General features: G+C 39.5%; 1 protein-coding gene across 4 annotated transcripts in view; it reads right to left on the bottom strand.

Moving 5' to 3' along the window:
• LOC139469678 (probable E3 ubiquitin-protein ligase HERC4) overlaps positions 1-19,232 on the bottom strand; it is a 55,416-nt gene extending 36,184 nt beyond the window's left edge. For all 4 annotated transcript variants that reach the window (XR_011653739.1, XM_071251917.1, XM_071251916.1 and 1 more), the window contains exons 1-11: positions 19,162-19,232; positions 14,936-15,239; positions 11,460-11,622; positions 10,035-10,111; positions 9,107-9,296; positions 8,019-8,050; positions 5,465-5,556; positions 4,320-4,450; positions 2,715-2,955; positions 1,773-1,900; positions 1,167-1,223 (exon numbers count right to left, since the gene is read on the bottom strand). Coding sequence is in view for 3 of the 4 variants with exons in the window: in XM_071251917.1 (XP_071108018.1) it covers positions 1,167-1,223; positions 1,773-1,900; positions 2,715-2,955; positions 4,320-4,450; positions 5,465-5,556; positions 8,019-8,050; positions 9,107-9,296; positions 10,035-10,111; positions 11,460-11,622; positions 14,936-15,170 (1,346 nt within the window). In the remaining variant the exon portion in view is untranslated. The remainder of the gene's footprint in view (positions 1-1,166; positions 1,224-1,772; positions 1,901-2,714; positions 2,956-4,319; positions 4,451-5,464; positions 5,557-8,018; positions 8,051-9,106; positions 9,297-10,034; positions 10,112-11,459; positions 11,623-14,935; positions 15,240-19,161) is intronic.
• Positions 19,233-23,013: the final 3,781 nt, after the last annotated feature.

The following is a 23,013-nucleotide window of genomic DNA, read 5'->3' as shown; positions in this document are numbered from 1 at the left end:
CCTGATTAGTTTTCTTTATTGGGGCCCACCTCATGTCAGCTAATTAAGTTGCCAGGCTACTTGTTTTCAGTGCCTGTCATAAGTTTGAGTGGAGTATTGCGGTGTAAACAAACTGTTTGAGCAAATAGAGTGCCATGTTTTGTTAAAAGGCTGTTGTCAATGAGTCTGTAAATTCTGATGGACAACCCACTCAAAACACTGGACTCAACCCATGCTACTTCACTCAATATATTTGATATATAATAAGAGTTCGCATTTTATTTAGTCATGGTAGAATGGAGATAAACATACTTTTTCAAGGAAACCCACAATCCTAATAAAATCCTAGATATATTTTTATATTAATCCTTAATGCATATACTTCTAGTTCTTGACAGAAAGAAGAGTTGTGTGTGGTCTTGCTGTTGTTCCAACTGGTTGTGTGGTTAATCCCATCACACAGCTCCCATATGACCACGGAACTGATGACATCACATATCATCACAAACTGCTGTCACTTAGAGAGAACTGTCACCTGTTTTGAGCTCTCAGCTTTATCCATGACAATCCTTTATGTGTTATTATGACACTACTGTTTCATGTGAATTGTATCCTTCCTATGGTTTGTGTCTTCATATACTACATATGATTATTACCATTGCATTATTTAACGCTTGATGGTGACTTTATTGAAACTAAGGTTGTGGATGGGTTCAGGATACTGATCATAGTAAATCAAGTGAGTGAGTGAGTGAGTTGGGTTTAATGTCGCTTTTAACATTATTCCAGTTATATCACGGCGTGTCAGCTTAATGTGGGAGGAAAGCCCGAAGTGATGCAGGTCTAAGACGTTTACCAATTCGGTGAAACCCACGAGCACGGGTATGGTGCTGACAAACCTAGAAACATAATTGGGGCGAACAGGGATTCGAACCCACAAACATAGGTTTCTGGCATGCCCAAGGGACGTAACTCTGCATAGCGAATCGCGGCGCCTTAGACGACTGGGCCACACGTGCCCCCTAGTAAATCAAGAAATAACACACAGGATGATCAGGGATGGCCAGTGACTAAATGCAGCGAGGGGGTCCTGGAGTTCTCGAGGCTTCCTCCATTAGTATTGGAATCTCAAGACCCCCTAAACTAAATATTGGAAATACTGCAAAACTGAAAAGTTTTGTACTTACTCAACTAAGAATGACCCATTTAGACAAGACGCATGAGAGAAGATTTTTGTGACATCTCTGAAAGAGAAAGGGAACACTCACATCTATTGAAAACACATTTTGATACATGGACAACAACTTATTTTCTCGACACAAATCAGCTAATAACAATAGGACTTGATACCATGGGAATAACTATCAGATATATTATAAGGGAACCTGGAATTTCCCCTGCTAACCCTATAGCCAAGCACAGAAAACTGTTATCTGACATTGTAACACAAATTGAACAGTGTGTGACACACCAGGGTTTTACCATGACTAACAAAATTGGGGGTCCAGGTGACCCCCATAATTAATTTAAAGGGTCCTTGTAGGCAGTATGAGGGTCCTGTAAATTAATGAAATGGTGTAGTGTACTGTACGCTTAGATAATTACTTGAGAGCCTGGAATGAATCAATGATCATGTGGACAGTGGTCATGTTGATGGATAAAATGACAGATGCTCGATTGCTCGATACGCTGTAACTACATTATAAATTTTATTGTGCTTCCTTCGGGATGCAGCATATTAATTTTCTGCATCAATTCTCTACAGTTGTGCGTCACGAAATAAACCAACATACTCTGACAAGTCTATGGATGGCATTTCATCTGATTTGAGTTGAGCAATTTCTTGAGTTCTCTGTGGACTGAGGGTGAGGATCTGTGTGTCCGGGTCTATGTTTCTATAGTCCGCTGGACGACATCCTTCCTGAAATACAACACCGTTGCTCATTAGAAGGGTCACCATTCACCAATATTTGATTCATTATTTACACTTAATGATATGACATGCTTCTCGAATATTCATTCATACCTGTATCGATTTTCATGAAGCTTTGCAATTACCTAGCCCAACTATTTTGGCTAGTTTGGGAGCATATCACAACACACTGCTACACCCGAATCCATGAAACATTTAGGATGAGAATACTTCTGTTGATAACAATCTCTTATCAGCCAGGTTGCAATGGAAAATCGCCCAAATTTTTAACTTGATCATGACTTAAATATCAGGATGTTCATCACAAAATGGAGTTTTGTTTCTTAGTAACTGTTGCTTAACGCTGCCCTCAGCAATATTCTATTGATATGACGGCGGTCTGTAAATAAGTCTGGACCAAACAATCCAATGATTGACATCATGAGCATCTATCTATGCAATTGGGATACGATAACATGCATCAACCAAGTCAGTGAGCCTGACCATCCACTCTGTTAGTCGCTTTTTACAACAAACATAGGTTGCTGAAGATCGATTCTAACCCGGATCTTCATGGGTACATGAGGCAGGCACATCATGACTACCCTATTGCTCATGTGCTAAAACACTTACCAGATGTAAAATAATATTAAAAACATTCAGTAGTAGTTAACATAATAATAGATAATATGTATCAACTTGTAATATAATTAAGAGACATCACTGCACATATAAGAATTCACATTTTTACACATGATAACAAGATCTTTCAAATCTCAACTTACCATGAGCACTTTGTTTTTCAGAAATATATTTGCCTTACCTCTGAAGTTACTATCACAAAACAATGATCACTCCCAGCAAAAATCCTTAGAATATGTAATATCACAGATGCTTGATTATTTTGCACAGAATAACTAGTTCCCTGAGGTGCTTCTACTAGGCCTCTCACTACACATGGACTAGTTCTGTTATCATGGCTTCCGAGTCCAAGCTGGCCATTGCCACCGAGTCCAAAACTATACAGTCTGCCTGATAACACGGCTAATGCTAGGGTATGCCGTCTGAAACACAAATGAGGACAATACACTGACATGAAGGCAAAGTCACCGACAAAACGTATGCCACACACATAATCATACCAAACTTAGCGAAATATAAATATATTTGACATTTGTATACTACTTCCTTTGGACAGAAAAACGAAGTTGTGTGAGTCTAGGTGAAGTAGAAGTTGTTCCAATCACTTGTGAGGCAGGCCCCATCAAACAGCGCCCACAGAAGCGATGACGGCACATGTCTTCACATTACTGCTTCATGTCTGACTTCTGGGGTCACGTGGGAGCTGTGTGATAGGGTTAGCCACACAACCAGTTGGAACAACTTCTTCAGCAAGACCTCTCACAAGCCCTTTTCTTTGTCAAGACTAAGCAGTAAATGCATTAAGGAGTAATGCAGGATAAGTTAAAAATTAATATTTTCAAAACTGTAAATCGTAATTCAATAATAAAATCAGTAAAAAAATAAACTCTTCCTGAAATGAAGAAAGATGCTTTGTATGTTTGTATTTTAATGAACATTGCACCATGAACATTGCACCATGAACAGGGAACATGAACATTGCACCATGAACATTGCACCATGAACAGGGAACATGATGGAGCCCCTTTCTAGAACTTTGTTTTGGTGGGAGATAATGACTCACGAATGAAACAGAGCTTGGAGTTAAGGGGAATGCCTAGGTCCTTGAGGATGTTAGCTATGCTATCACAAATTGAACAAATAAAAAAACATATGGAAACTGCCCGGGTTTAATTCTTTCAACATCAGGTTCAAAAACAGTTTGCAGTTTAAGTTCATTGCGGACAAATCCAATGATGTCATCTCTGAAGTAACTAAGATGTACATGTCATTCACTCAAAGTTCAACCACAACTTTGTCTCTCTTTTTTTAGTTTTTCACTTGGTTCAAGACTTAGTCACTACAAATAGATATTTACCCTTGAAGCACAGCGAAATGTTATTTCCTGAACTAAAAATAGACAATGGAAAACCCTGACAAAGGTGATTTTGTTCGAAACATATAGTTCACTAATTAGCACCTATGTTTTGGTCAACAACAATGACTTTATAAGGTGCTTTATTTGCCGATCCACTGTCAACGGACATGAATTACTGGTAAACGAGAACGATGTAAACCCAGTCAAAATACATGTACTAAAAATGTTGCATCTCATTTGAGCTAATTACTAATTTAGTAATGAAACAAGCTTGAAAGAAAGTCAACATAGGAAGCAAAGTATCCCTTGGAATAGTCATCCCAAGAAACATTTTCCTTTATTTTACCAGATTAACAATTCATTTCCAAAATCGCTGTTAAAAGATGACATTCAAATCCCTAATGACGGTTGATAGAGTGGATCTCTGACCTGCCACAGACGATCTGTGAGATCTCTGTGCCCATGAGCTCCATCACCTTCTTGGGAAGGATCTCATTGTTGGTAGACATGTGACCAAGCTGCCCGTAGCTGCCAGCACCAAATGTAAACACACCACCGTCCTGAAATACAGAAAATACAATACTGTGTCACCACTACCAATGTATGACTTTACCCACTTGTCACAATCTGAGTGTCAGTGTATACTGCCCATTACATATAGCAGTCCCAAACTCCCTATGCTGATCTCTTCCCAGTGAACTGTAGCTAAGGTCATACTCTCCATCCAGGTAGGTTCCTACTACTACCCCCCCCCACCCCCACCCCCCACCCCCCCCCACCCCTCTTTACTACTCCACACACACACATTCAACTCATTTCATCGAGGACTTTTACAAGGATAACCCGTAAAAATGTTTCACAAAAATGACCATGACGGAACAGAAGCATGGGAGTAACAGCCTCTCAACTGTGCTACTGGAATGTCCCTGTCAACCAGTATTCAGACTACCGTATTCAATGTAATAAGCGCTCCGCTCTAATAAGCACCCACGGCGATATTTGCTAATATAATAACTAGTGAACAATCCCAATTAGCACCCCTTCTGATTGATCAATGTACACAAGACTTATATATTCATGTATAATACGCACTCATGTGTTATATGCACCCTTAATTATGGGCAAGTTACTTCTGAAAAATATATCTGTCGTGTAAAATACGCAGACTTTTCTTTTGTATCATTTCAGGCTGTCAGCACAAACCACGAAATTTACAATCTTTCAACTCTTTCAACAAAATAATGTTCTAATAAGGGCCCCCTATTTTTCATTTTGATAGCGCCCTGGGCGCTTATTATGTCGAATACGACATATATAAACCATATTCTCGTGTATGACAAAATGCATGGTATCAAAGATTATTACAATACTGTTAGTTTTTGAAGATCATTGTATAGAATCCACTTTGTGATACATACGATACACCTCTTAGTAGTTAAATAAATAGTAATGATATCGCGTACAAATAAAGAATATTGACAACACAAAAAGTGCTGTTCTCTTCAACATATTGAGAACCTAATGCAGGGGAAACCCATCTACTGACAGTTGTGTGACTTCCTTGTCCCCAGTACCTGAGTAAGTGCAGCAGTGTGGTCCTCACCACAAGATACAAATTTGATTTTCTGATATCGGAGTGATTTGCACAAGGTTGGGAATGGTCGATCTGAAACAAGTTAAGCCTTCATTGAATGTAACTCAAGTAAAAACATGATATATGGCATAAGAGAAAGAAATATTCTAACCCCCACCATTTTATTACAAAAATGACTTCAAATTTTTTTCATTTAGGGTGGCATATAAGCAAAAAACATTGTACACACTGACTAAATTTGGAAATTTTCCAAAAATTGTATATTTATATACTTATTCAATCTCACACTTTGCATTTCTTCTTTCTTTTTTCATCCTATGTGGAAACATGCTTGAACAGTTTCCAGCTTCTAAAAAACAATCACCCAAACACACCCCAGCATCACCATGGTGACCTCCCAAACAAATTGGTCATGGACATCATCCCATGCATAGCTTCCTACACAACCTGATCACGTGCCTCCTTTGTCTGCCACATCATTCTCCTTTGTCAGAGCTAACAGCCTAGAGGAGATAAGATGCAGGGATGGTCAGGTGGGCATATAGCGTGGGAGATAGGATAAGTATATTAATATACAATTTATTGTAAAATTTCTCGCACTGTGCATTTTATCCTACGTTTGGATGGTGAGCGTAGATACCCTAGCCTGTAAGACTACAATTGTGAGACATACACAAGGAGGCTGGTTCTAAACAGTGAAATAAATAGAGAATACAACACTCATTCATGTTAGATACCATTTTTACGAAACGAGTGGACTTTCTATGGTATCTGACAGAGCGAAAGCGAGGTCAGATACCATAGAGAGTTCACGAGTTTCGTAAAAATGGTATCTAACTAGAATGAGTGTGGTATTTTATTTATTACCCACGTTAAATATATATTTAAGTGTAAATACATAACAACTTTGAATACTTTCGTTTGTTGACAGACCAAACTGAAACCGGTTGCAAAATCTGGTTGCGTATGAATATTGATATATGCCCAAATATGGGTATTGTTGACATTTCTATGCATAGGCATTAACAACATGCGCCTGCAGTTGTGTTTGCAAAGAAAACAGCACCGAGATCCTTTTGAAAGAAATTCTTCAACTTATGGTAATTCAAGAGCCATGTTGTTAGTACGAAGGACACCTATAAGAAAATTTGAAAAGTCACATAAGCGCCGCGCTTTGAATATCGGACCAACAGTCGGTCACTCGCGATGCCAGTGTCCTGTCTATGCAATCAAAATTATTCCGTTTCCTTGATCTATCAGCTGAATTTATATCATGTTCGTACCATTTTGGAAGAGGGAAATCAGACTGTTCACCAAAGACATTCATGTTAACTGTACCACCCTATACTGAAGATGTGAAAATCAACACTCAAGTCTGCTTGCATGTCAGTGACAGCTACGAACGATCGAAGGGCAAGGTCACCACAAGAATACGAACAGACAACCGTGATCTACTCACAGCTTTTAACGCTAGAGATAGGGAATGTTATTGTTCACATTTGGGATGTTTGGGGAATAGCCTTTAGCGACAAGGGATCCCTGCCAAACACAAAGACAGAGTGTGGCGAGTGACAGGTAGAACAACTGGGAGTCAGGCTGCAGAAGAATGTTGTCTTGAAGTGGAAGATGAAGGAATCTGCTTTTGGCAAAGCATACCAACGTGGGGAGCAATTGCATGTTGGCTAATAGGGTGCGATCAAAGTCAGTGTGAGGTGATTGTTGGTTTCTATCTTCTGAAGGACCCGAGGAAGATCGGCAATATCTTCAGTTAAAAAGTTGTCAGACACCCTGTCATTGACCACAGATAGTTCAAGGAACAAGGCTGCTAATGGGACAGCAGCAGACATGGTGGCAGAAGACAACTTGCTGTAGATTGATGAGTGACAACAGATGACATTTTTACATTCGTCTCGTGTTGAGACTTCTTGTCGGAGTCAAAAGATTTGGAGCTTCCATTTCCCATTTGATATTTGTGGAGATAAATGCATTCCATACACTGTGATAAAAGGCTGCTGCACCATCCGCAACAATCACAACTCTTTTGATGTGGGTAAGAGGTCGAGTAGGTACGTTGACACTGCGAACAAGCAGGACATGGATCATCTCGCTTTTTCCTTCTTCTTTCCCTTTCCCGAGCGTGGTACAAAAACGGCTGCGGGAAGATCATTGAGAGAAAAACAACTTATGATAAAACACGTCACCATGGTGTGGCGATGAGCAAGAGAATGAAGTGACAGACAAAGGAGGCACACGATCAGGTTGTGTAGGTCGGTGGATTGTTTTACAGAAGCTGGAAACTGTTCAAGTACATTTCCCAAACATAGGATCAAAAAAGAAAGAAGAAATGCATAGTGCGAAATAGGACAAGTTTAAAAATATGTTTTTACATTATACCTTCATAAAGTCATATTGAAGTAAAAGAAATTCACGAAAATTAATAAAAATTCCCTTTAAAGGGTATTTCTGTGAAGCTTCTATCTAAAAGGTTTGCAATATTCAGAGGTGCTTAATATGTGCTTAACTATTTTCCTTACCTCTTTCATCATTTAACCCAAGCTGCCCAAAGCTGCAACATAAACCATATATAACACATAATAAATGCAGGTTCAACCTTTTCTACACACAATCAACACAACACATGTAGCATAACTTTGCAAAAGTGTTATTTGAGCGCAATGAGGTGTAAGCATCGATAGTGTCAGATTAATTATTTTTGAAAAGTTCTTTACAGCTATAATAATAAAGTACAGTCAAGTACCATTAATCCGAAATGGTTGGTTGCATATGATAGTATCAACATTCGTGATCTAAAATCTGACAACTACACGATAGATAACGATACAAACACGTATTAAGAAAATAAATATTCATATTGTTATGTTAAATTGTTAGTGGAATATGTTTTCTAATCATGCAACCTCTAAAGCTTAACAATGTTAACACAAACCAACTGTTACGGACTGTATGACTTATTCAAAATACTGTAAAAAGTCTGGAATGGAGGTCACAAGTTTGAAACTGGTACCGCAAAGCTTAAGAAAGCTGTTTTCTAAGTGGCTAACGTTGACTTCCTGTTAGTCATTTTATTGGTTGGTCATAGATCACTAAAGGTTGTTCTGACATGACCAGTACTGGGATGTCCTCGGCGATAGCGAGAACGTGTATCTGATTTTAATGATTGAGATTGAGGTAATCTAAGAATGTGATTATTCCTCTTTTCTTTATTTAAAGCATTAGTTTCTTATTGTTTAGCAAGTTTATCTCTGCAGCCGTTGTAATATGCAGCTACCAGCCGACTCATCTCGCATCAAAACACGGGCTGTGTACTCGTGGGCAGATGACCACGGAGTACTCTGATTACTGTGTCGGATTAACGAGACTGATTAATGAGTGATTTCGGTACTTCGTTGCAATTTAGGTATGTCGTAGTCGGAGTGTGAGACTGTCAGATTAACGGGTCTAAGTAGCACTGATTTAATTGGTTCTCATCATTAGTGTCGGATTAACGAGTGTCGGATTAACGAGAGTCGGATTAACCAGACTAGACTGTATTGGGGCTGGTGTGACAGCTTGAGATGCCAACCTGTGGTTTGCATTTCAGTGAGAGGAAGGTTGACTTTACCTGTTCCTTCCCCAGCCAAACATGGTGCCAGATTTAGAGAGGACGAAGCTGTGGTTTCCCCCGGCAACAATCTGGGCGATGGGGATTCCCTTAAGACAGGTTAGGAATTCTGGTGTGTCTCGATGGACGGTGTTGTTACCCAGACCTAGCTGGCCGTAGTTGTTGGCACCCCATGCCCCTACAAGACCCTCTGTCAAACATGGAACAATCACATATTCAGTTTCAGAGTGGGGTAACACATGGCTCCCAAAATTTACTGACATTTTTAATACTTACATAATGTTTTTTCCACATCGCAAAAAACATTACCAGCTGATCTAGGATTTCAAACTAAGTGCCCTTGGCAAACAAATTCTGTTTTATTATTTTGTTCAAAATAATGTTTAAATTCTTATTTTCTGAAAATATACCATTACCATGTTTAATGACCCCCAGCATTTTGTCAGTCAATTATTGCAAAATTTGTTGTAATTAGTGTTTCAAGTTCACTTTAACAAACAGCCGCTACGAACAAGTGTCTCCAGCTAGCTTTCCCTTTGAACCTGTTCTAAAATATTTATTGGCAAGAAGTTTCAACGTGATTTGATGTAAATATGCTCATCATGATGCGTATCATATCATGACCAATGTATCATTTCACCCATAGCTGCTATCAGTGAAATGAATGTCACAAATGCAAAGCAATTAGTTGAATATTATGAGTTGCGAAAATTTTATTTCCCCTTTTGGAATGTCCACTGACATTTTCTGCCGACTAATCAGGTTAAATATCGGCCTCTAAGAAGTTCTTGATAAATCTCTGCCTCAGTACCGAACCCAAACTGCTTGGGCATTGAGGAAATATTTCTTACAAAGTGAAACTTAAATGTTAAGCTTTGGCTGGTTATCCAACACAATTCTGTAAGGGTAGCTTTATGCAGTCACTGACCTGCTGTGAGAACTAGACAATGGTTGTTTCCGCAGGAGATCTGCACCACACTGTGGACCGCCAGGGACTTGACCAGTCTGAAACAAGGAAGTACACAGATGGATGAGAGGGTGAGTAGATAAACGAGTGAGTGAGTGAGTGAGTGAGTGAGTGAGTGAGTTGATGAGTGGATGTTTGATGGAGTGGGTGAGTGGGTGGGTGAGTGGATGAGTGAGTGAGTGAGTGAGTGAGTGAGTGAGTGAGTTGATGAGTGGATGTTTGATGGAGTGGGTGAGTGAGTGTGTGAGTGAGTGAGTGAGTGGGTGGATGATTGAGAGGATGATTGAGTGAGTGAGTGAGCGTGTGAGTGAGTTAGTGGATGATTGAGTGAGTGAGTGAGTGAGTGAGTGAGTGAGTGAGGGAGTGTGTGAGTGAATGTTATCGTAGCCATAGTAACCATGGCTGCCAGCAGTGTCTGATATAACTGCCTGCCCACCTGCCCATAGGAGGTAACATTTTTGTTGGGCTGCATGAAATTTTCCTCCACCTGCCCGACTCTGGCAGATAATTTTAAGACTACTTACATATTCAGTTTTAACATAACTCCTTGTACATTCTCAAGCCAAGGTTTGCATTATTTCACCTGCATCAAGACCAGATTTGTCTCCTAGATTTTACCTTTTTACAATATTTACAATGCCTGAATGGAGGTAATTTTGGAAATGGGCAGGCAATTAGGATTGGCTAACTCATAACAGTGAGTGAGCTGGGTTTACCGCCGCTTTTAACATTATTCCAGTTATATCACGGTGTGTCAGCTTAATGTGGGAGGAAAGCCCGAAGTGATGCAGGTCTAAGACGTTTACCACTACGGTGAAACCCACTACCACGGCGAACCGGGGTTCGAACCCACGATCATAGGTTTCTGGCGTGTCCAAGGGACGCAACTCTGCACAGCGAATCACGGCGCCTTAGACGACTGGGCTACCCGTGCCCCCCTAACTCATAACAAAGAAAGGGTGTTGATAGACTTACATGACGCCCAAAACATGTTTTATTTACCACATGTCAGTCATTATGAGTTGATTGTGATCATGTATTATTAAGTAATGTTGAAGTGTGAATGTACTTGTCGCCGGACATAGTCAGTGCTCAAGGAAAACATGGTAATAAGAAAAAAGATGTTGTATGATGTGTAAACTAACTGCCTGAGTTCATGTCTTTATAATGTTCCAGTAAGGTATGTGGTGCAGCCAGTTTATCTGTTGTGCAGTCACTTGTTAATAGCAGCTTGCAATAGGTGCAGTGAACAAAAAAACCCGGATAAAATTGCATCAATGTCGCTCTGTCCTCATCGTTTCTACAGCATAATAATGCCACTCAAGATAAAGTCTTCCTAAAGAACATGAAACACATGGATGACCATTTCTAGCAATAGAAACTTACTTTGGCATACGGGTCAGCTCATCTGCGATTTTCCCTCGTCCAAGCTGTCCCTGAGAGTTATCTCCCATAGTGAACACCTCATGGGCAGATGTGAGCACCATGCTGTGTGACGATCCTGCCTTCACTCGTATCACATGCTGTGACCGTAAGGTATCGATTTGCTCTGGATGCAGAGGGAGGGAAATACAACATGAAAGTGATCAACCTTTAACTTCCAAATGACATATGTAAAATCACATACTGATTACTTTTACCAAACGGGGACCGATTTCGCTATTTCCAAGCTGCACCAGTGCAGGTAATATACTGCTAGTGGAGGTAACTTTTATTGCCAGGTTGCACCCAGTGCAGGCAACATTTCTCACTACAAGTGCATGGCAGCAGTTATATTGATAAAAGTGGAAATCTTTTAGAAACCAAGAAACAAAAGTCATGAAAATAATGAAATACACATGTCTGAATGCAGTGAATTGGCAGAACTAATTCTTCACAATTACTACTAGAACAGTCACTCATGAGGTTAGAATAACAACAGACAGACACTTTGAAACTTCTGTTTAAGGTTGTTTACTGGATATCAAGATGTTCAAAGCCATAAACAGATTTCCTCAAAATATAATACTGGAGCACATTCTCAAGTTTACATTCTCTTTGAATTTATTTAATATTCAAAATAACTGAAAATACAGTGTTTCAATTTATGACAAAATGGCGCAGCAAATATTTTGGTGGTGCAACCTGATCAATTCACTTGGTTGCACCAGGTGCAGGTGGTAAAACAAAATGAAATCGTGTCCTGCCAAAGTATAATAATCGCATTATGTCATAACTATGAACAAAATAGCTATATTCACTGATAATGGTTAGCACTCTAAACATTCAGAAATCAGCCTCTTCATCATGTTCATCAAGCATTCTCTGTCCCTCCTACTCAATACAACAGCCACTACGGGAAGGCTGTCACCAGCCTTGACAAATGAACCATAGTCAAATGAAAAAACCCCGGGTTTTCTTTATCGTCTTTTCAGTAGTATATTTTAGAAAAATTGGTACAGATTGGTATTCAGTTACTCATAGTAGGTGAAGTGTGTAGAGATCAAATGTGATATTGCTTGTAGATATGTTCCACTTTCGTGCAACATCTAACATGGTCATGTACCAATAAATGGCATAACATCCTAACAGATCAGTGATCAGAACCGAGGATGATCCTTGCATGACAAAGGGACATAACTCTGTATGCTTGACAACTGTATCAGGATCTATACCAAAACATCACCTTCACAGTAAATAAAGATGTTGTTATCCATAAATTATGTCTACTTTTTCATCTGTCAACTTCTAAGTAATGCCTATCAAACAATTCTGTATAGCAAGTCGCAGCCCTTTAAACCACTGGGACCAGGTACAACATCACAGTGAGTACAAGAAGCCTTGCTGAAACTTTGATAGTATGATTATACTAAATTAGTTAAATCGGTATCTGTTATGTCTATGATATCTAACTTAACAATGGCACCACGAGTAGCTCACCTCGATATGTATTAAAAATGTCATCAAAGATTGTCACAAAACAAAAGTTGCTCTCAGTGTTGATATTCAAATACTCCCTGCATTTGATTTGGGATTTGATCAAAATATGATGTCATAATATTCAGTCAGAAGAGCAAAGAAACAAAAATTATGACTTTCCAGGGCTAGAGTTTGACAGAGCCACCAGTCCACAAGTCCGAGAAAAGAGAAAATACAGAACATGCTGGTTTGGTTGGTTGGTTTTGTCATGTATTCACACATTTATGCTCGGGAGTATGCACGCCAAACACAACAGAACATGGAAGGAAGCCATCATAGTTCACTCAGACATCGCATCCATACATGATGTCATCATACGATATAATGTGTACTTGAATATTGCAGGAAACTGTATCACACAAGATGTAAACAACTATAAGGAGAATACACTACAGGTTTGTTGTTTAACGCAGCACTCAGCAGTATTCAAGCTACATGACGGTGGTCTGTAAATAATCAAGACTGGACCAGACAATCCAGTGATTAATATCATGAGCATCGATCCAAGCAATTGGGATATGATCACATGCATCAACCAAGTCAGCGAGCCTGACCACCCGATCCCGTTAGTCGCCTTTTACGACAAGCATGTTCGCCTTTTACGACAAGCATGTTCGCCTTTTACGGCAAGCATGGGTTGCTGAAGACCTATTCTACCCCGGAATCTTCACGGGGACAGAACATGCTATTCGTTTTCTTCAAACATGTTGATATGTCACACAAACCATCCTGAAACGAATGAATCTACAGGAGTAGACACCATGAGTTAGCAATGTCACATCCTATAAGTCCACAGATTGCTAGTGACTAATGCTGCCCACTTGATTCATTTCATTTCCAAAGGAGCCATCTCGCTCATGCATGAACAAAATAATAAGCCTAAACAGTATTCCTAGGAGCCAACACAACCCTTTATACGTAATTAAACATTTCAGGCTCAGATAAGTGGTAATAATATGACAATTGCTAATTGTTCAGGCTTTTATAACATGTATAAGTCGGAATATATTCAATTATATTTTTGGAAGTTTCAGTATTTGGTCCAGTTTATTAGCTCAGCGTCACTAGTGCTCACTGCAGCAGTTATGCACATGTAGTATCAGAACAAGTAGCTGAGGATGCCGGGGTAAACATGGGCCAGGCCCACTACCCATACCTACCTTCAAGCTACACATCAGTGAATTCTACAGTAATGTTGACAATAATTAAAGAGCGAAATCAGCAACAAAAATTAAGATAAGGGTGTCCATGTTAAAATTTAGTTGCATATGTGACCGTTCAGTCACTAATATGAGGGCTGTTATGTGGCTAATATTGGGATGAAAGAATAGTCCTTCCAAATTTTAATTGTCTCACCAATTAGCCAACCACGATAAACAGTGACAGCAAAATCAAACAGTACTGTGGACTCCAATATACCACTCCCCTTCTGACAGGCATATATCTTATCTTTCCACGATTCCCAGAACTGGTTCTTACAATGTCAAGTGTACATCTAAATGTTTGCATTTTTAAATATTAAATATATTAGTGGTAATAGTAAGGAATTTGTTCTGCCAGTTCAGACCTGTGTATTTCACTAGTTTCATGAACGTTTGTTTCCTTGATTCTAAGATTTGCGACCAGTTGTAAAAGAATTTGGTTTTTCACTTTTATGAAAGAAAAGTACTGCCTTTAACTTGTGGTGGAAAATGTTACCTGCACTGGGTGCAACCTGGCAATATAATTACCTGCACTAGCAATGTTATACCCGTACTGGTGCAGCATGGATATAGCGAAATGATCCCTGCATACTTTCTGAGGAAAAGGTTCTCTTGGTAAAAAGTTCAGGAAACACACAACCTGGACATAATCACATGCATGGTATTGTGAAGGGGAAGCAGAAAGAGCCTGGACTGAATTACCTAGTTTCATTCTGGACTTTTCATGGCCGAGTTGTCCGTAGTCATTATCCCCACAGGAGTGAGCTGTCCCATCAGTGAAGCCAACAATGGTGTGATTTCCTCCACAGCAGACGTCACAGATGTCCTTTGCTTGGAGGCTATGCAGCTGCTTTGGGAAGTCCACAGAGGCGTGGTCAATTGGGCCAAGACCAAGTTGACCAGCATTGGCCTTCCCCCAACAGTACACAGTCGCCATTGCTTTAAGTTAGATGTTCCCTTGTATTTCATCAAAAACAAAGGTCTTCAATATTATCATACTGATGTGCTGGAACAAAAAAAATTCAGAGTTAGACAATATGTGAATGACAGGTCAGTCCCTGGAGTATTCCATAAATAAAAATTGGGGCGGTCGGGTAGCCTAGTGGTTAAAGCGTTCACTCGTCACGCCGAAGGCCCGGGTTCGATTCCTGACATGGGTACAATGAGTGAAGCCCATTTCTGGTGTCCCCCGCCGTGATATTGATGGAATATTGCTAAAAGCAGCGTAAAACAATACTCACTCACAAATAAATAAAAATTCTTGGGTCAATTTTCTTAGATTCAGCATCCACTTTTTGATAATTCTGCATGGAATTCTACAAACTTTTAAGCTTAGTTTCAATGATTTTCTCGTAGTTTTGTACCAATTCCACATGCTGCAGGCATTTATCTGAAAAACTAATCCATGGCTAAATAGCTAATGACATGAATCTGGCGATCACATGCATTTTCGGTAAGGATTTAATACAAAAGTCAACTTCACTTCAAAACAAAATCAGGATATTTATTTCACTTTACCATTTCTCAAAACGTAAGATGTTTTAAAGATTGTAAATTGTTTTTTCTCCCTTTTTTTCCATTTAACATATTTGGAATGACTAATACATTGAACAATCCACAAAATGTCTGTTCACTTCAGTAAACCTATATAACATCAAAAACAAGCTTTTGACTTGCATGTCAACATTCTGCAGTATTTGATGAATTTTGTGGTAGCAGAATGCAAAATTTTGCACAAAAGGTGATTTTCCGCATTTCTGCATCGAGTGGGCATTTCTGCAAAATATTCCACGACCGCAGAATCACGGAATAGAGACAGAACAGACAGGTAAGGTAACACTGTAAATAATTACTTTATCAACCATGCTAATATTAGAGTTAAAATTTAATTAAGAGTCCCACATTTTTAATACTAATAGTTATTACATTTTGGACTTAACGTTAAAAAACGCAAAAACGTTAAACATCAGGAGTATCACAAGAAACATAGCAATATTCCAGCTATATCATATGACGGTGGTCTGTAAATAATAGAGTATGGACCAGATAATCCAGAGACTGACATGACGGGCATCGATCTACACAACTGGGATACGAGGATATGCATCAACCATTTCACCCGATTCATTTAGTCACATCATATGACAAGCATGGCTTGCTAAAGATCCATTCTTACCCAGATCTTCACAGGCAGGGTTAAAACAAAACTCAAAAACTTTACTAGCTCTGGTAAATATAAAATGCCCTTGGAATGTTAAAACAATGAGGAAATTGTGAAATCTGTACTAGCCTTCAGGAAGTTGCTCCAGCCCCGGGCTAGTGGGCTACTGTTTAGCTCTAACACTGACAGGTATTCATCCTTAATTGTTAACACTGTGTATTACCATGCTTTCTGTTTCCCTTACTGGAGTAAATACGGTAAGTATGTATCATCTTGCAACATCAAACTGGTTGCAAAAATGCTAAATAGTTTTGCAAGGGTTGTTTTGCATTACAAACACAGGGATTCATCAAGGATTCCAAACTAAGCACCCTTGTCAGACAAACTGAGAAAAACTCACATCAAGAGGTGAATTGATCTTGCATTCAGTGCAATTGTGTAAAACTAAACACTAAGGCCTCGTGAAGATTCCAGGGTAGAACAGGTCTTCAGCAACCCATGCTTGCCGTAAAAGGTGACTATGCTTTTTGTTAAAGGCGACTAACAGGATCGGGTGGTCAGACTCGCTGACTTGGTTGATGCATGTCATCGATCCCAATTGCGTGGATTGATGCTCATGATATTAATCACTGGATTGTCTGGTCCAGACTCGATTATCTACAGACCGCCATGATATAGCTGGAATATTGCTGAGTGCGGCGTTAAACAACAAACCAACCAACCTTTTCGATCCACTTTCTTGGGTATGTTATCAGTGAAATACATGTCACCTCTACAAAGCCACAACATTTCTTACCATTGGTTATAACTGTAATTACATGAATTGGGAAATTTGTAGCTCAAATTTGGGAATAAGTACAACTAACATTGGCTTTGGTTAAATATTGGCCTCTGAGCAGGTCCACATAAATCCCTATCACAATACTTTCATTTTGTAAGACCTTGACCTAAACGGAGACAACTTCATAAGATCCCACAATTACCAAAGTCTCAGGTTTGTACAAGAAAAGGCGAAACAGTAACTGGCAATAAATGATACAACCAGTGATCCGGCAACTGATCTGTGAGCTGGACTTGTCCGGTTGTGACTGCAAAATGTCCACTTTAAAAAAGTGCAAACCTGACATTTCATAATTTGCCAAATGGATATTTTCAAGAAATTACTTACCGGATGTTACATCTAAGACTGAATATCATAACAAAGGATATAAAATAAAGATGTGGACGGCCAGGCTGACATGTGTTTTTGTTGTTCATTAGTGTACACACAACTTGCAAGGGTTACATCATGTTATGCTCGTTAAAAGCTAGATCTACATCATATCCCTTCAGGGAATTCAAACTTAAATTGGTCAATAGAAATGTGAAATTTGAAAACAAATATCAGTAGACATGATTCACCATTTAAATTGTATTTCCAGTTCTGCTAGTCATTGCTCTATATGCAGAAACTAAAAATTACTGCGTGTATTTTCTCATTAACTAAGCTGGAAATAGCAATCACATGTACACACATTTTCTCTCAATCTACCAGTGATTCGGTTAAAAATTACTGATGACAATGTGACATAACTACAAAACATTTTGATGCAACGATTGGAAGAATTGTGTTTGAAACTATTATTTTATCAGAAATAATATATCCCAACATTGTATTATTTTTAGCTTTTACCATATATATTTAAGATAATAATTTGAAATAATAATAACCCTAAGAGTAGCCATCTTTCTCAGGCAAGGCAGCTAACTGACTATGAAAGTCCAGTTTCCACCCTTGCCGAACTTGGCTGGAATTAGGGAATTTTATTTCTACTGGACTAACGAGTCTGTGCATAGTCCATTCAAAATCGTGTAACGAAATCGACATCATGACATCAATCACTGGATTGTCTGGTCCAGACTTGATTATTTACAGACCACCGTCTTATAGCTGGAATATAGCTGAGTGCGGTGTTAAACAACACAACAAACAAACAAAACGAAATTGACACCCGCTTCAAAAACTGCCCTGTAGATTATGGTCGACTGCAGGATTTGCATAGCATGTGTAACGCCAACACTGCGTCTACCGATATTTCTAAACCTTTTCATATTAATCAAGGCGCTCACATGATTTGTTGCACTTGAGGTCCAGGTAGTCCTGTGGGTACGCAGGTCCTACTCAGTACCCATCAAACCCGAGTAACAGGTCCCAGCCCTAGTGCCATACATATAAAGCCAAGCAAGGGTACATTTCGACAGTATACTCCTATCTATGTCAACAACAGCAAATTCTAATGAACAAAAGAATGAACTAATAACAGTAATTAACACCACTGCAAACGAAATCAACAGGAAAACCAACTAATGTCATACACAATCAATCAAAGCAGCACAAGGGCAAAACTAGCCTCTGATAAATGCACTAGACCCAGTTTAAAATCCTTTCCTGTCTTCCTGTGAACAGCATAAAATCAAAGACTCGGCCGTAGTACGATGAATTACAAAATCAATTCCAAATAAACTTAAAATCACTGACTGAAATGTGTATTTCCACGTATAGTGCTGACGAAACATTAGAACGGAGACCCCCAAGGAAGATTAATAACGGTTCCGGCTTGGATTGGATTGTAAACAGACGACAACAATAACTGAAGTGACAACCCGCCAAATGTGTTTAGTCATATTGTCATTGCGAGTGTTTATGATGCACCCGAATTCTGGTACACTTGACATTACTCTACATACATATCTTTTGTTTAAACCACTGGCAGTTAATCAAACGTACGTTGTTATGAAATTTCGAGCTTCACGTTTCTGTCGTCAACGTTTAGGCCATTTTTAGTCTTCCTTCTGGATAGTTCTTGTTATTATCTCCCTTGAAAGATTTACTTCCGGCTCCAGATCCGCGCAGACTCGAGGGGTTGTTTCAAAACCACAAACTTATATTTCAAATTCAAAGCTTCACTTCGCGCTAAAACGGCCCCGTGCCAAAATAGCATCGGTCCCGCCTATCTTTGGCGAAAACGGCACCATATATATAAAAAAGATGACATCCAATATGATACAAATAAAAAGAGTTTGTATTTCTTCCGTTATATTAAGTGTTATGGTTCTCATTTTACACAACATGCAAAGGTCGTACATTTAAGAAGCTAAGTTATATCAGTGACCATTCAATAGTATTTTGGCACGGCGAAGTTTTAGCCTTAACCCTTAAAGGAATATATTTCCAAACTAAAATTGAACCGTGTAAAATATGTACCTGTTACTCTTTTTCACACGTTTTTATTTATCAGAGATAATAGCAGGCGACTGTGGTGAAGTGTGCCTGCGCATAACTGTATAATTTGTATATGTGCATATTTACATATGTACTTGAATAATTTGCAATAAATGTAATTTTCTTCTGCGGTAGAGGATGCTTATTTTGTATTTCACTTACAGAATGTCCGGACCTAAACTCTAAAAATACAAACTCAACATTTAGATATAAATCCGACATATGTGCAACATTTCAAATTTGAGCCAAAACCTCTAGACCATCCGAGCGGTAACATGGATATCGTTTATATTCAAATGATTAAGTTTCTATTCAAGAAACAGTACTATTCTGCTAACCATGTCTATCGTATCTGCACAGCGAATCGCGGCGCCTTAGACGACTGGGCCACCCGTGTCCCCGTTGCTGCTGGAGGTAGACAGTTACGATACGTGCACGGTGGGCATTGCGTTAGCGTGTTGAATACGAGCCGTGGACCAGCATGGCGCGCAAACGGCACAGCAAGTGGCGCCAGGATGTCGTCTGTTTGTCCAGTGACCCTTCCATGGACAATAATCAGTGGCGTTCTGACAATCATAGTGATTTCGCCCCATAGCACAACAGACCTACCCCTAAGTTTGTCATGTTGCCTTATATTACGTTGATGTTTATATGACCTTCACGACACTAAGTCTTCCAGACACGTTCACTCCTACCCTGAAAGTCCAGAGTACATCTGGACTCACCCGAAAGCATTACACGAGATCATCGGCGATTTCCAAAGTTTCTACGTTCTAAACACCATTAGCGTTTGGCCAGAGTGTGTCGATTCATTTACGGTATTACAACAATTGCTCGACGGGTGAGACACACCAAACATTTTGGCTAAATCTCGTGGAGTTCTACTAGTTTGAAGCTAGCATGCAATAACCCCTACATGCGTTCATCAAGCGTTGTAGGTGTCGCATTCCCATTCTAATCACAAATACTGCATTAAGTAGACAGTTGCACGTTTCAGTAAATAATGAAATTCAACAATACAAATGGTTCTGAGCGATTTGACGACCTTTCGCTGAAACTGAAGGGTCCAAATCAAACATTATCCCCCAGCCCATGTTCATGGAGGCATTGCATGGTCCACGTGCATGTTCTAGTGTTTGGGGCCGTTAGGTTTTAGTTCCGAAACCCTTCAATTCTTCAAATCTCTGGCAATTATTTTTCAAAGCTGATCGTTCCTCTGACGACCGATCATAACATTTATTTTTCAGGAACCACAACTTACTTTGGAGAGTATACGAGGGCTGGTCAAATCCTAACAAACAAAACCAACAAGTGTTTTAAAATTTATTTTTCAACATAATCTCTCTGCTTTTCAATAAACTTCTCATATCGATAGTCAGGAAAATGTTTTTTGTGGCCACCCTGAAAAAAACATTCACGGCAGCTTTGAGGTCATCGTTGTCGCCATAGCGCTTTCCACGAAGGTGTTCTTTCAGGTTAGGAAACAGGTGGAAATCACTTGGTGCCAGGTCTGGTGAGTATGGAGGGCGAGGAAGCTCTTCGAAAACACATTGTCGCACAGCAAGCATTTGCAAGTCCGGAGGTGTGAGAAGAGGCATTGTTATGAAGTAGTAGAACTCCAGCAGTCAGTACTCCTCGCCGTTTTTCTTTGATAGAATCTCTCAGGCAATGAAGCAAATCAGCATAGCAGGAACCGGTAATCGTCTTTGACTTTCCAAGTAATCAACAAGGATCACACTCTTTGCATCCCAGAATACAGTGGTCATAACTTTCTTCACTGATCTTGAAGACTTGAATTTCTTTGGTGCCAGAGAAGTTGAATGGTGCCATTCCATGGATTGACGTTTTGACTCGGGATCATCGCAGTATACCCATGTTTCATCACCCGTTACTAATCTCTATTTGAATTTGACAAAATCCTCCTCAATTAGCTAAAACAATTATCTGGCAGTGTGAGTTATTGTTTTCCTTAATATCAGAATTTAGAAACTTTGTAAATGTTTATGAATAAATGTTCAATGGGTCCGTGGCTTAGACCTGTCCTCAAGTTCAGCAATGGTGATACGTCTATCTGACAGTATAAGTTCATTTATGGAAGTGGAGGGACGTCCAGACCAATGGTCATCTTCAAGGCCTGTTCTCCTAGCTGCCCAACATTTAACAGTGGAATAGCTATAGTACACTAATCCCAATACACTTGTGACATGCGGTCATGAATTTTCCATTTATGTGTCCATTTGGACCCCTATCACGTTCATCTGTCTGTCACTAATATACAAACAGCCTCAACAGACCAAATACACTTGCAATGCACTCAATGACCAGTTCACTTTGTTATGGCCCATAGTCAGTCAGGCTTAGAACTTTTTGACCAGCCCTCGTATGATGGTCATCTCTTGTTTGATAAGTAGCGAAACGTTAACGCCATCGGTTTCAATCAAATTGCCGGAAATAGAGAAATAGAAATAGAAATAGAGAAATAGACTAACCGGATCATGAAATGTACATCAAGGAGACATACGGAACAAGGCAAGACAATGATAGAAGAGCAAGGTCGGGTTCAAGTGGACGACATTTGAGATGTTACCCATATGACATCACTGACCAACAGGACCCCATGCACAGAGGAGGATACGAGATTATATCACTCGCTACTACTTCCGAGAGCCCAATAGTTGGCCGAGGGTATGTATTGCCTGTAAAGTATAGGTATGTAGGCATATGATTGTAACGGTGTCACCGATGGTTTGGTGTTAAGTGATACTTGTGCCTTGAGTATCGTTTGCGAAGAGGTGTATCGATGCAAACGATATTTAGAGGTTACTATATGGCAGTTTTCATCATACCTCAGATCTGCCCGACACTCCCACATCAGACCCGTGAAGATCCGGGGTAGAATAAGCCTTCAACAATCCATGCTTGCCGTAAAAGGTGACTCTGCTTTAAGTAAGAGGCGCGTTTCTAAAAATTCCAGCAATATCACGATGCGTGACGAGCGAACGCTCTAACCACTAGATGACCAGACCGCCCCCTGTGGTGATATGACCAATATCATTGACAGGTATATAATAAATAATGCTGACATGTAAAAGTGTTTGACATTTATTGTAAAATACTGTTTTATACAAACTATAATGTATCTGGAACTATAGCACTATAAACACCGAGACGTTATTGCGTGCATGGCAAGATGTATATATATATACAATTGGGCTCATCATTTATGCTGGACATCTTATCAGCGACAGTTGCACGGTAGATGATCAGGTATACAAAGTGTAAACTTGACACAAAACCAGAACTTACTCATTATTGATATGTTTTCAACAAATGTCATCTATCAAACACGATTGTTAC

The sequence above is a fragment of the Haliotis cracherodii genome, unplaced genomic scaffold (assembly GCF_022045235.1).
Source record: "Haliotis cracherodii isolate W230 unplaced genomic scaffold, xgHalCrac1.p SCAF_2, whole genome shotgun sequence".
Lineage (NCBI taxonomy): Eukaryota > Metazoa > Mollusca > Gastropoda > Lepetellida > Haliotidae > Haliotis > Haliotis cracherodii.
The sequence above is the reverse complement of the archived record's forward strand: the minus strand, read 5'-3'. Positions and strand labels throughout refer to the sequence as shown.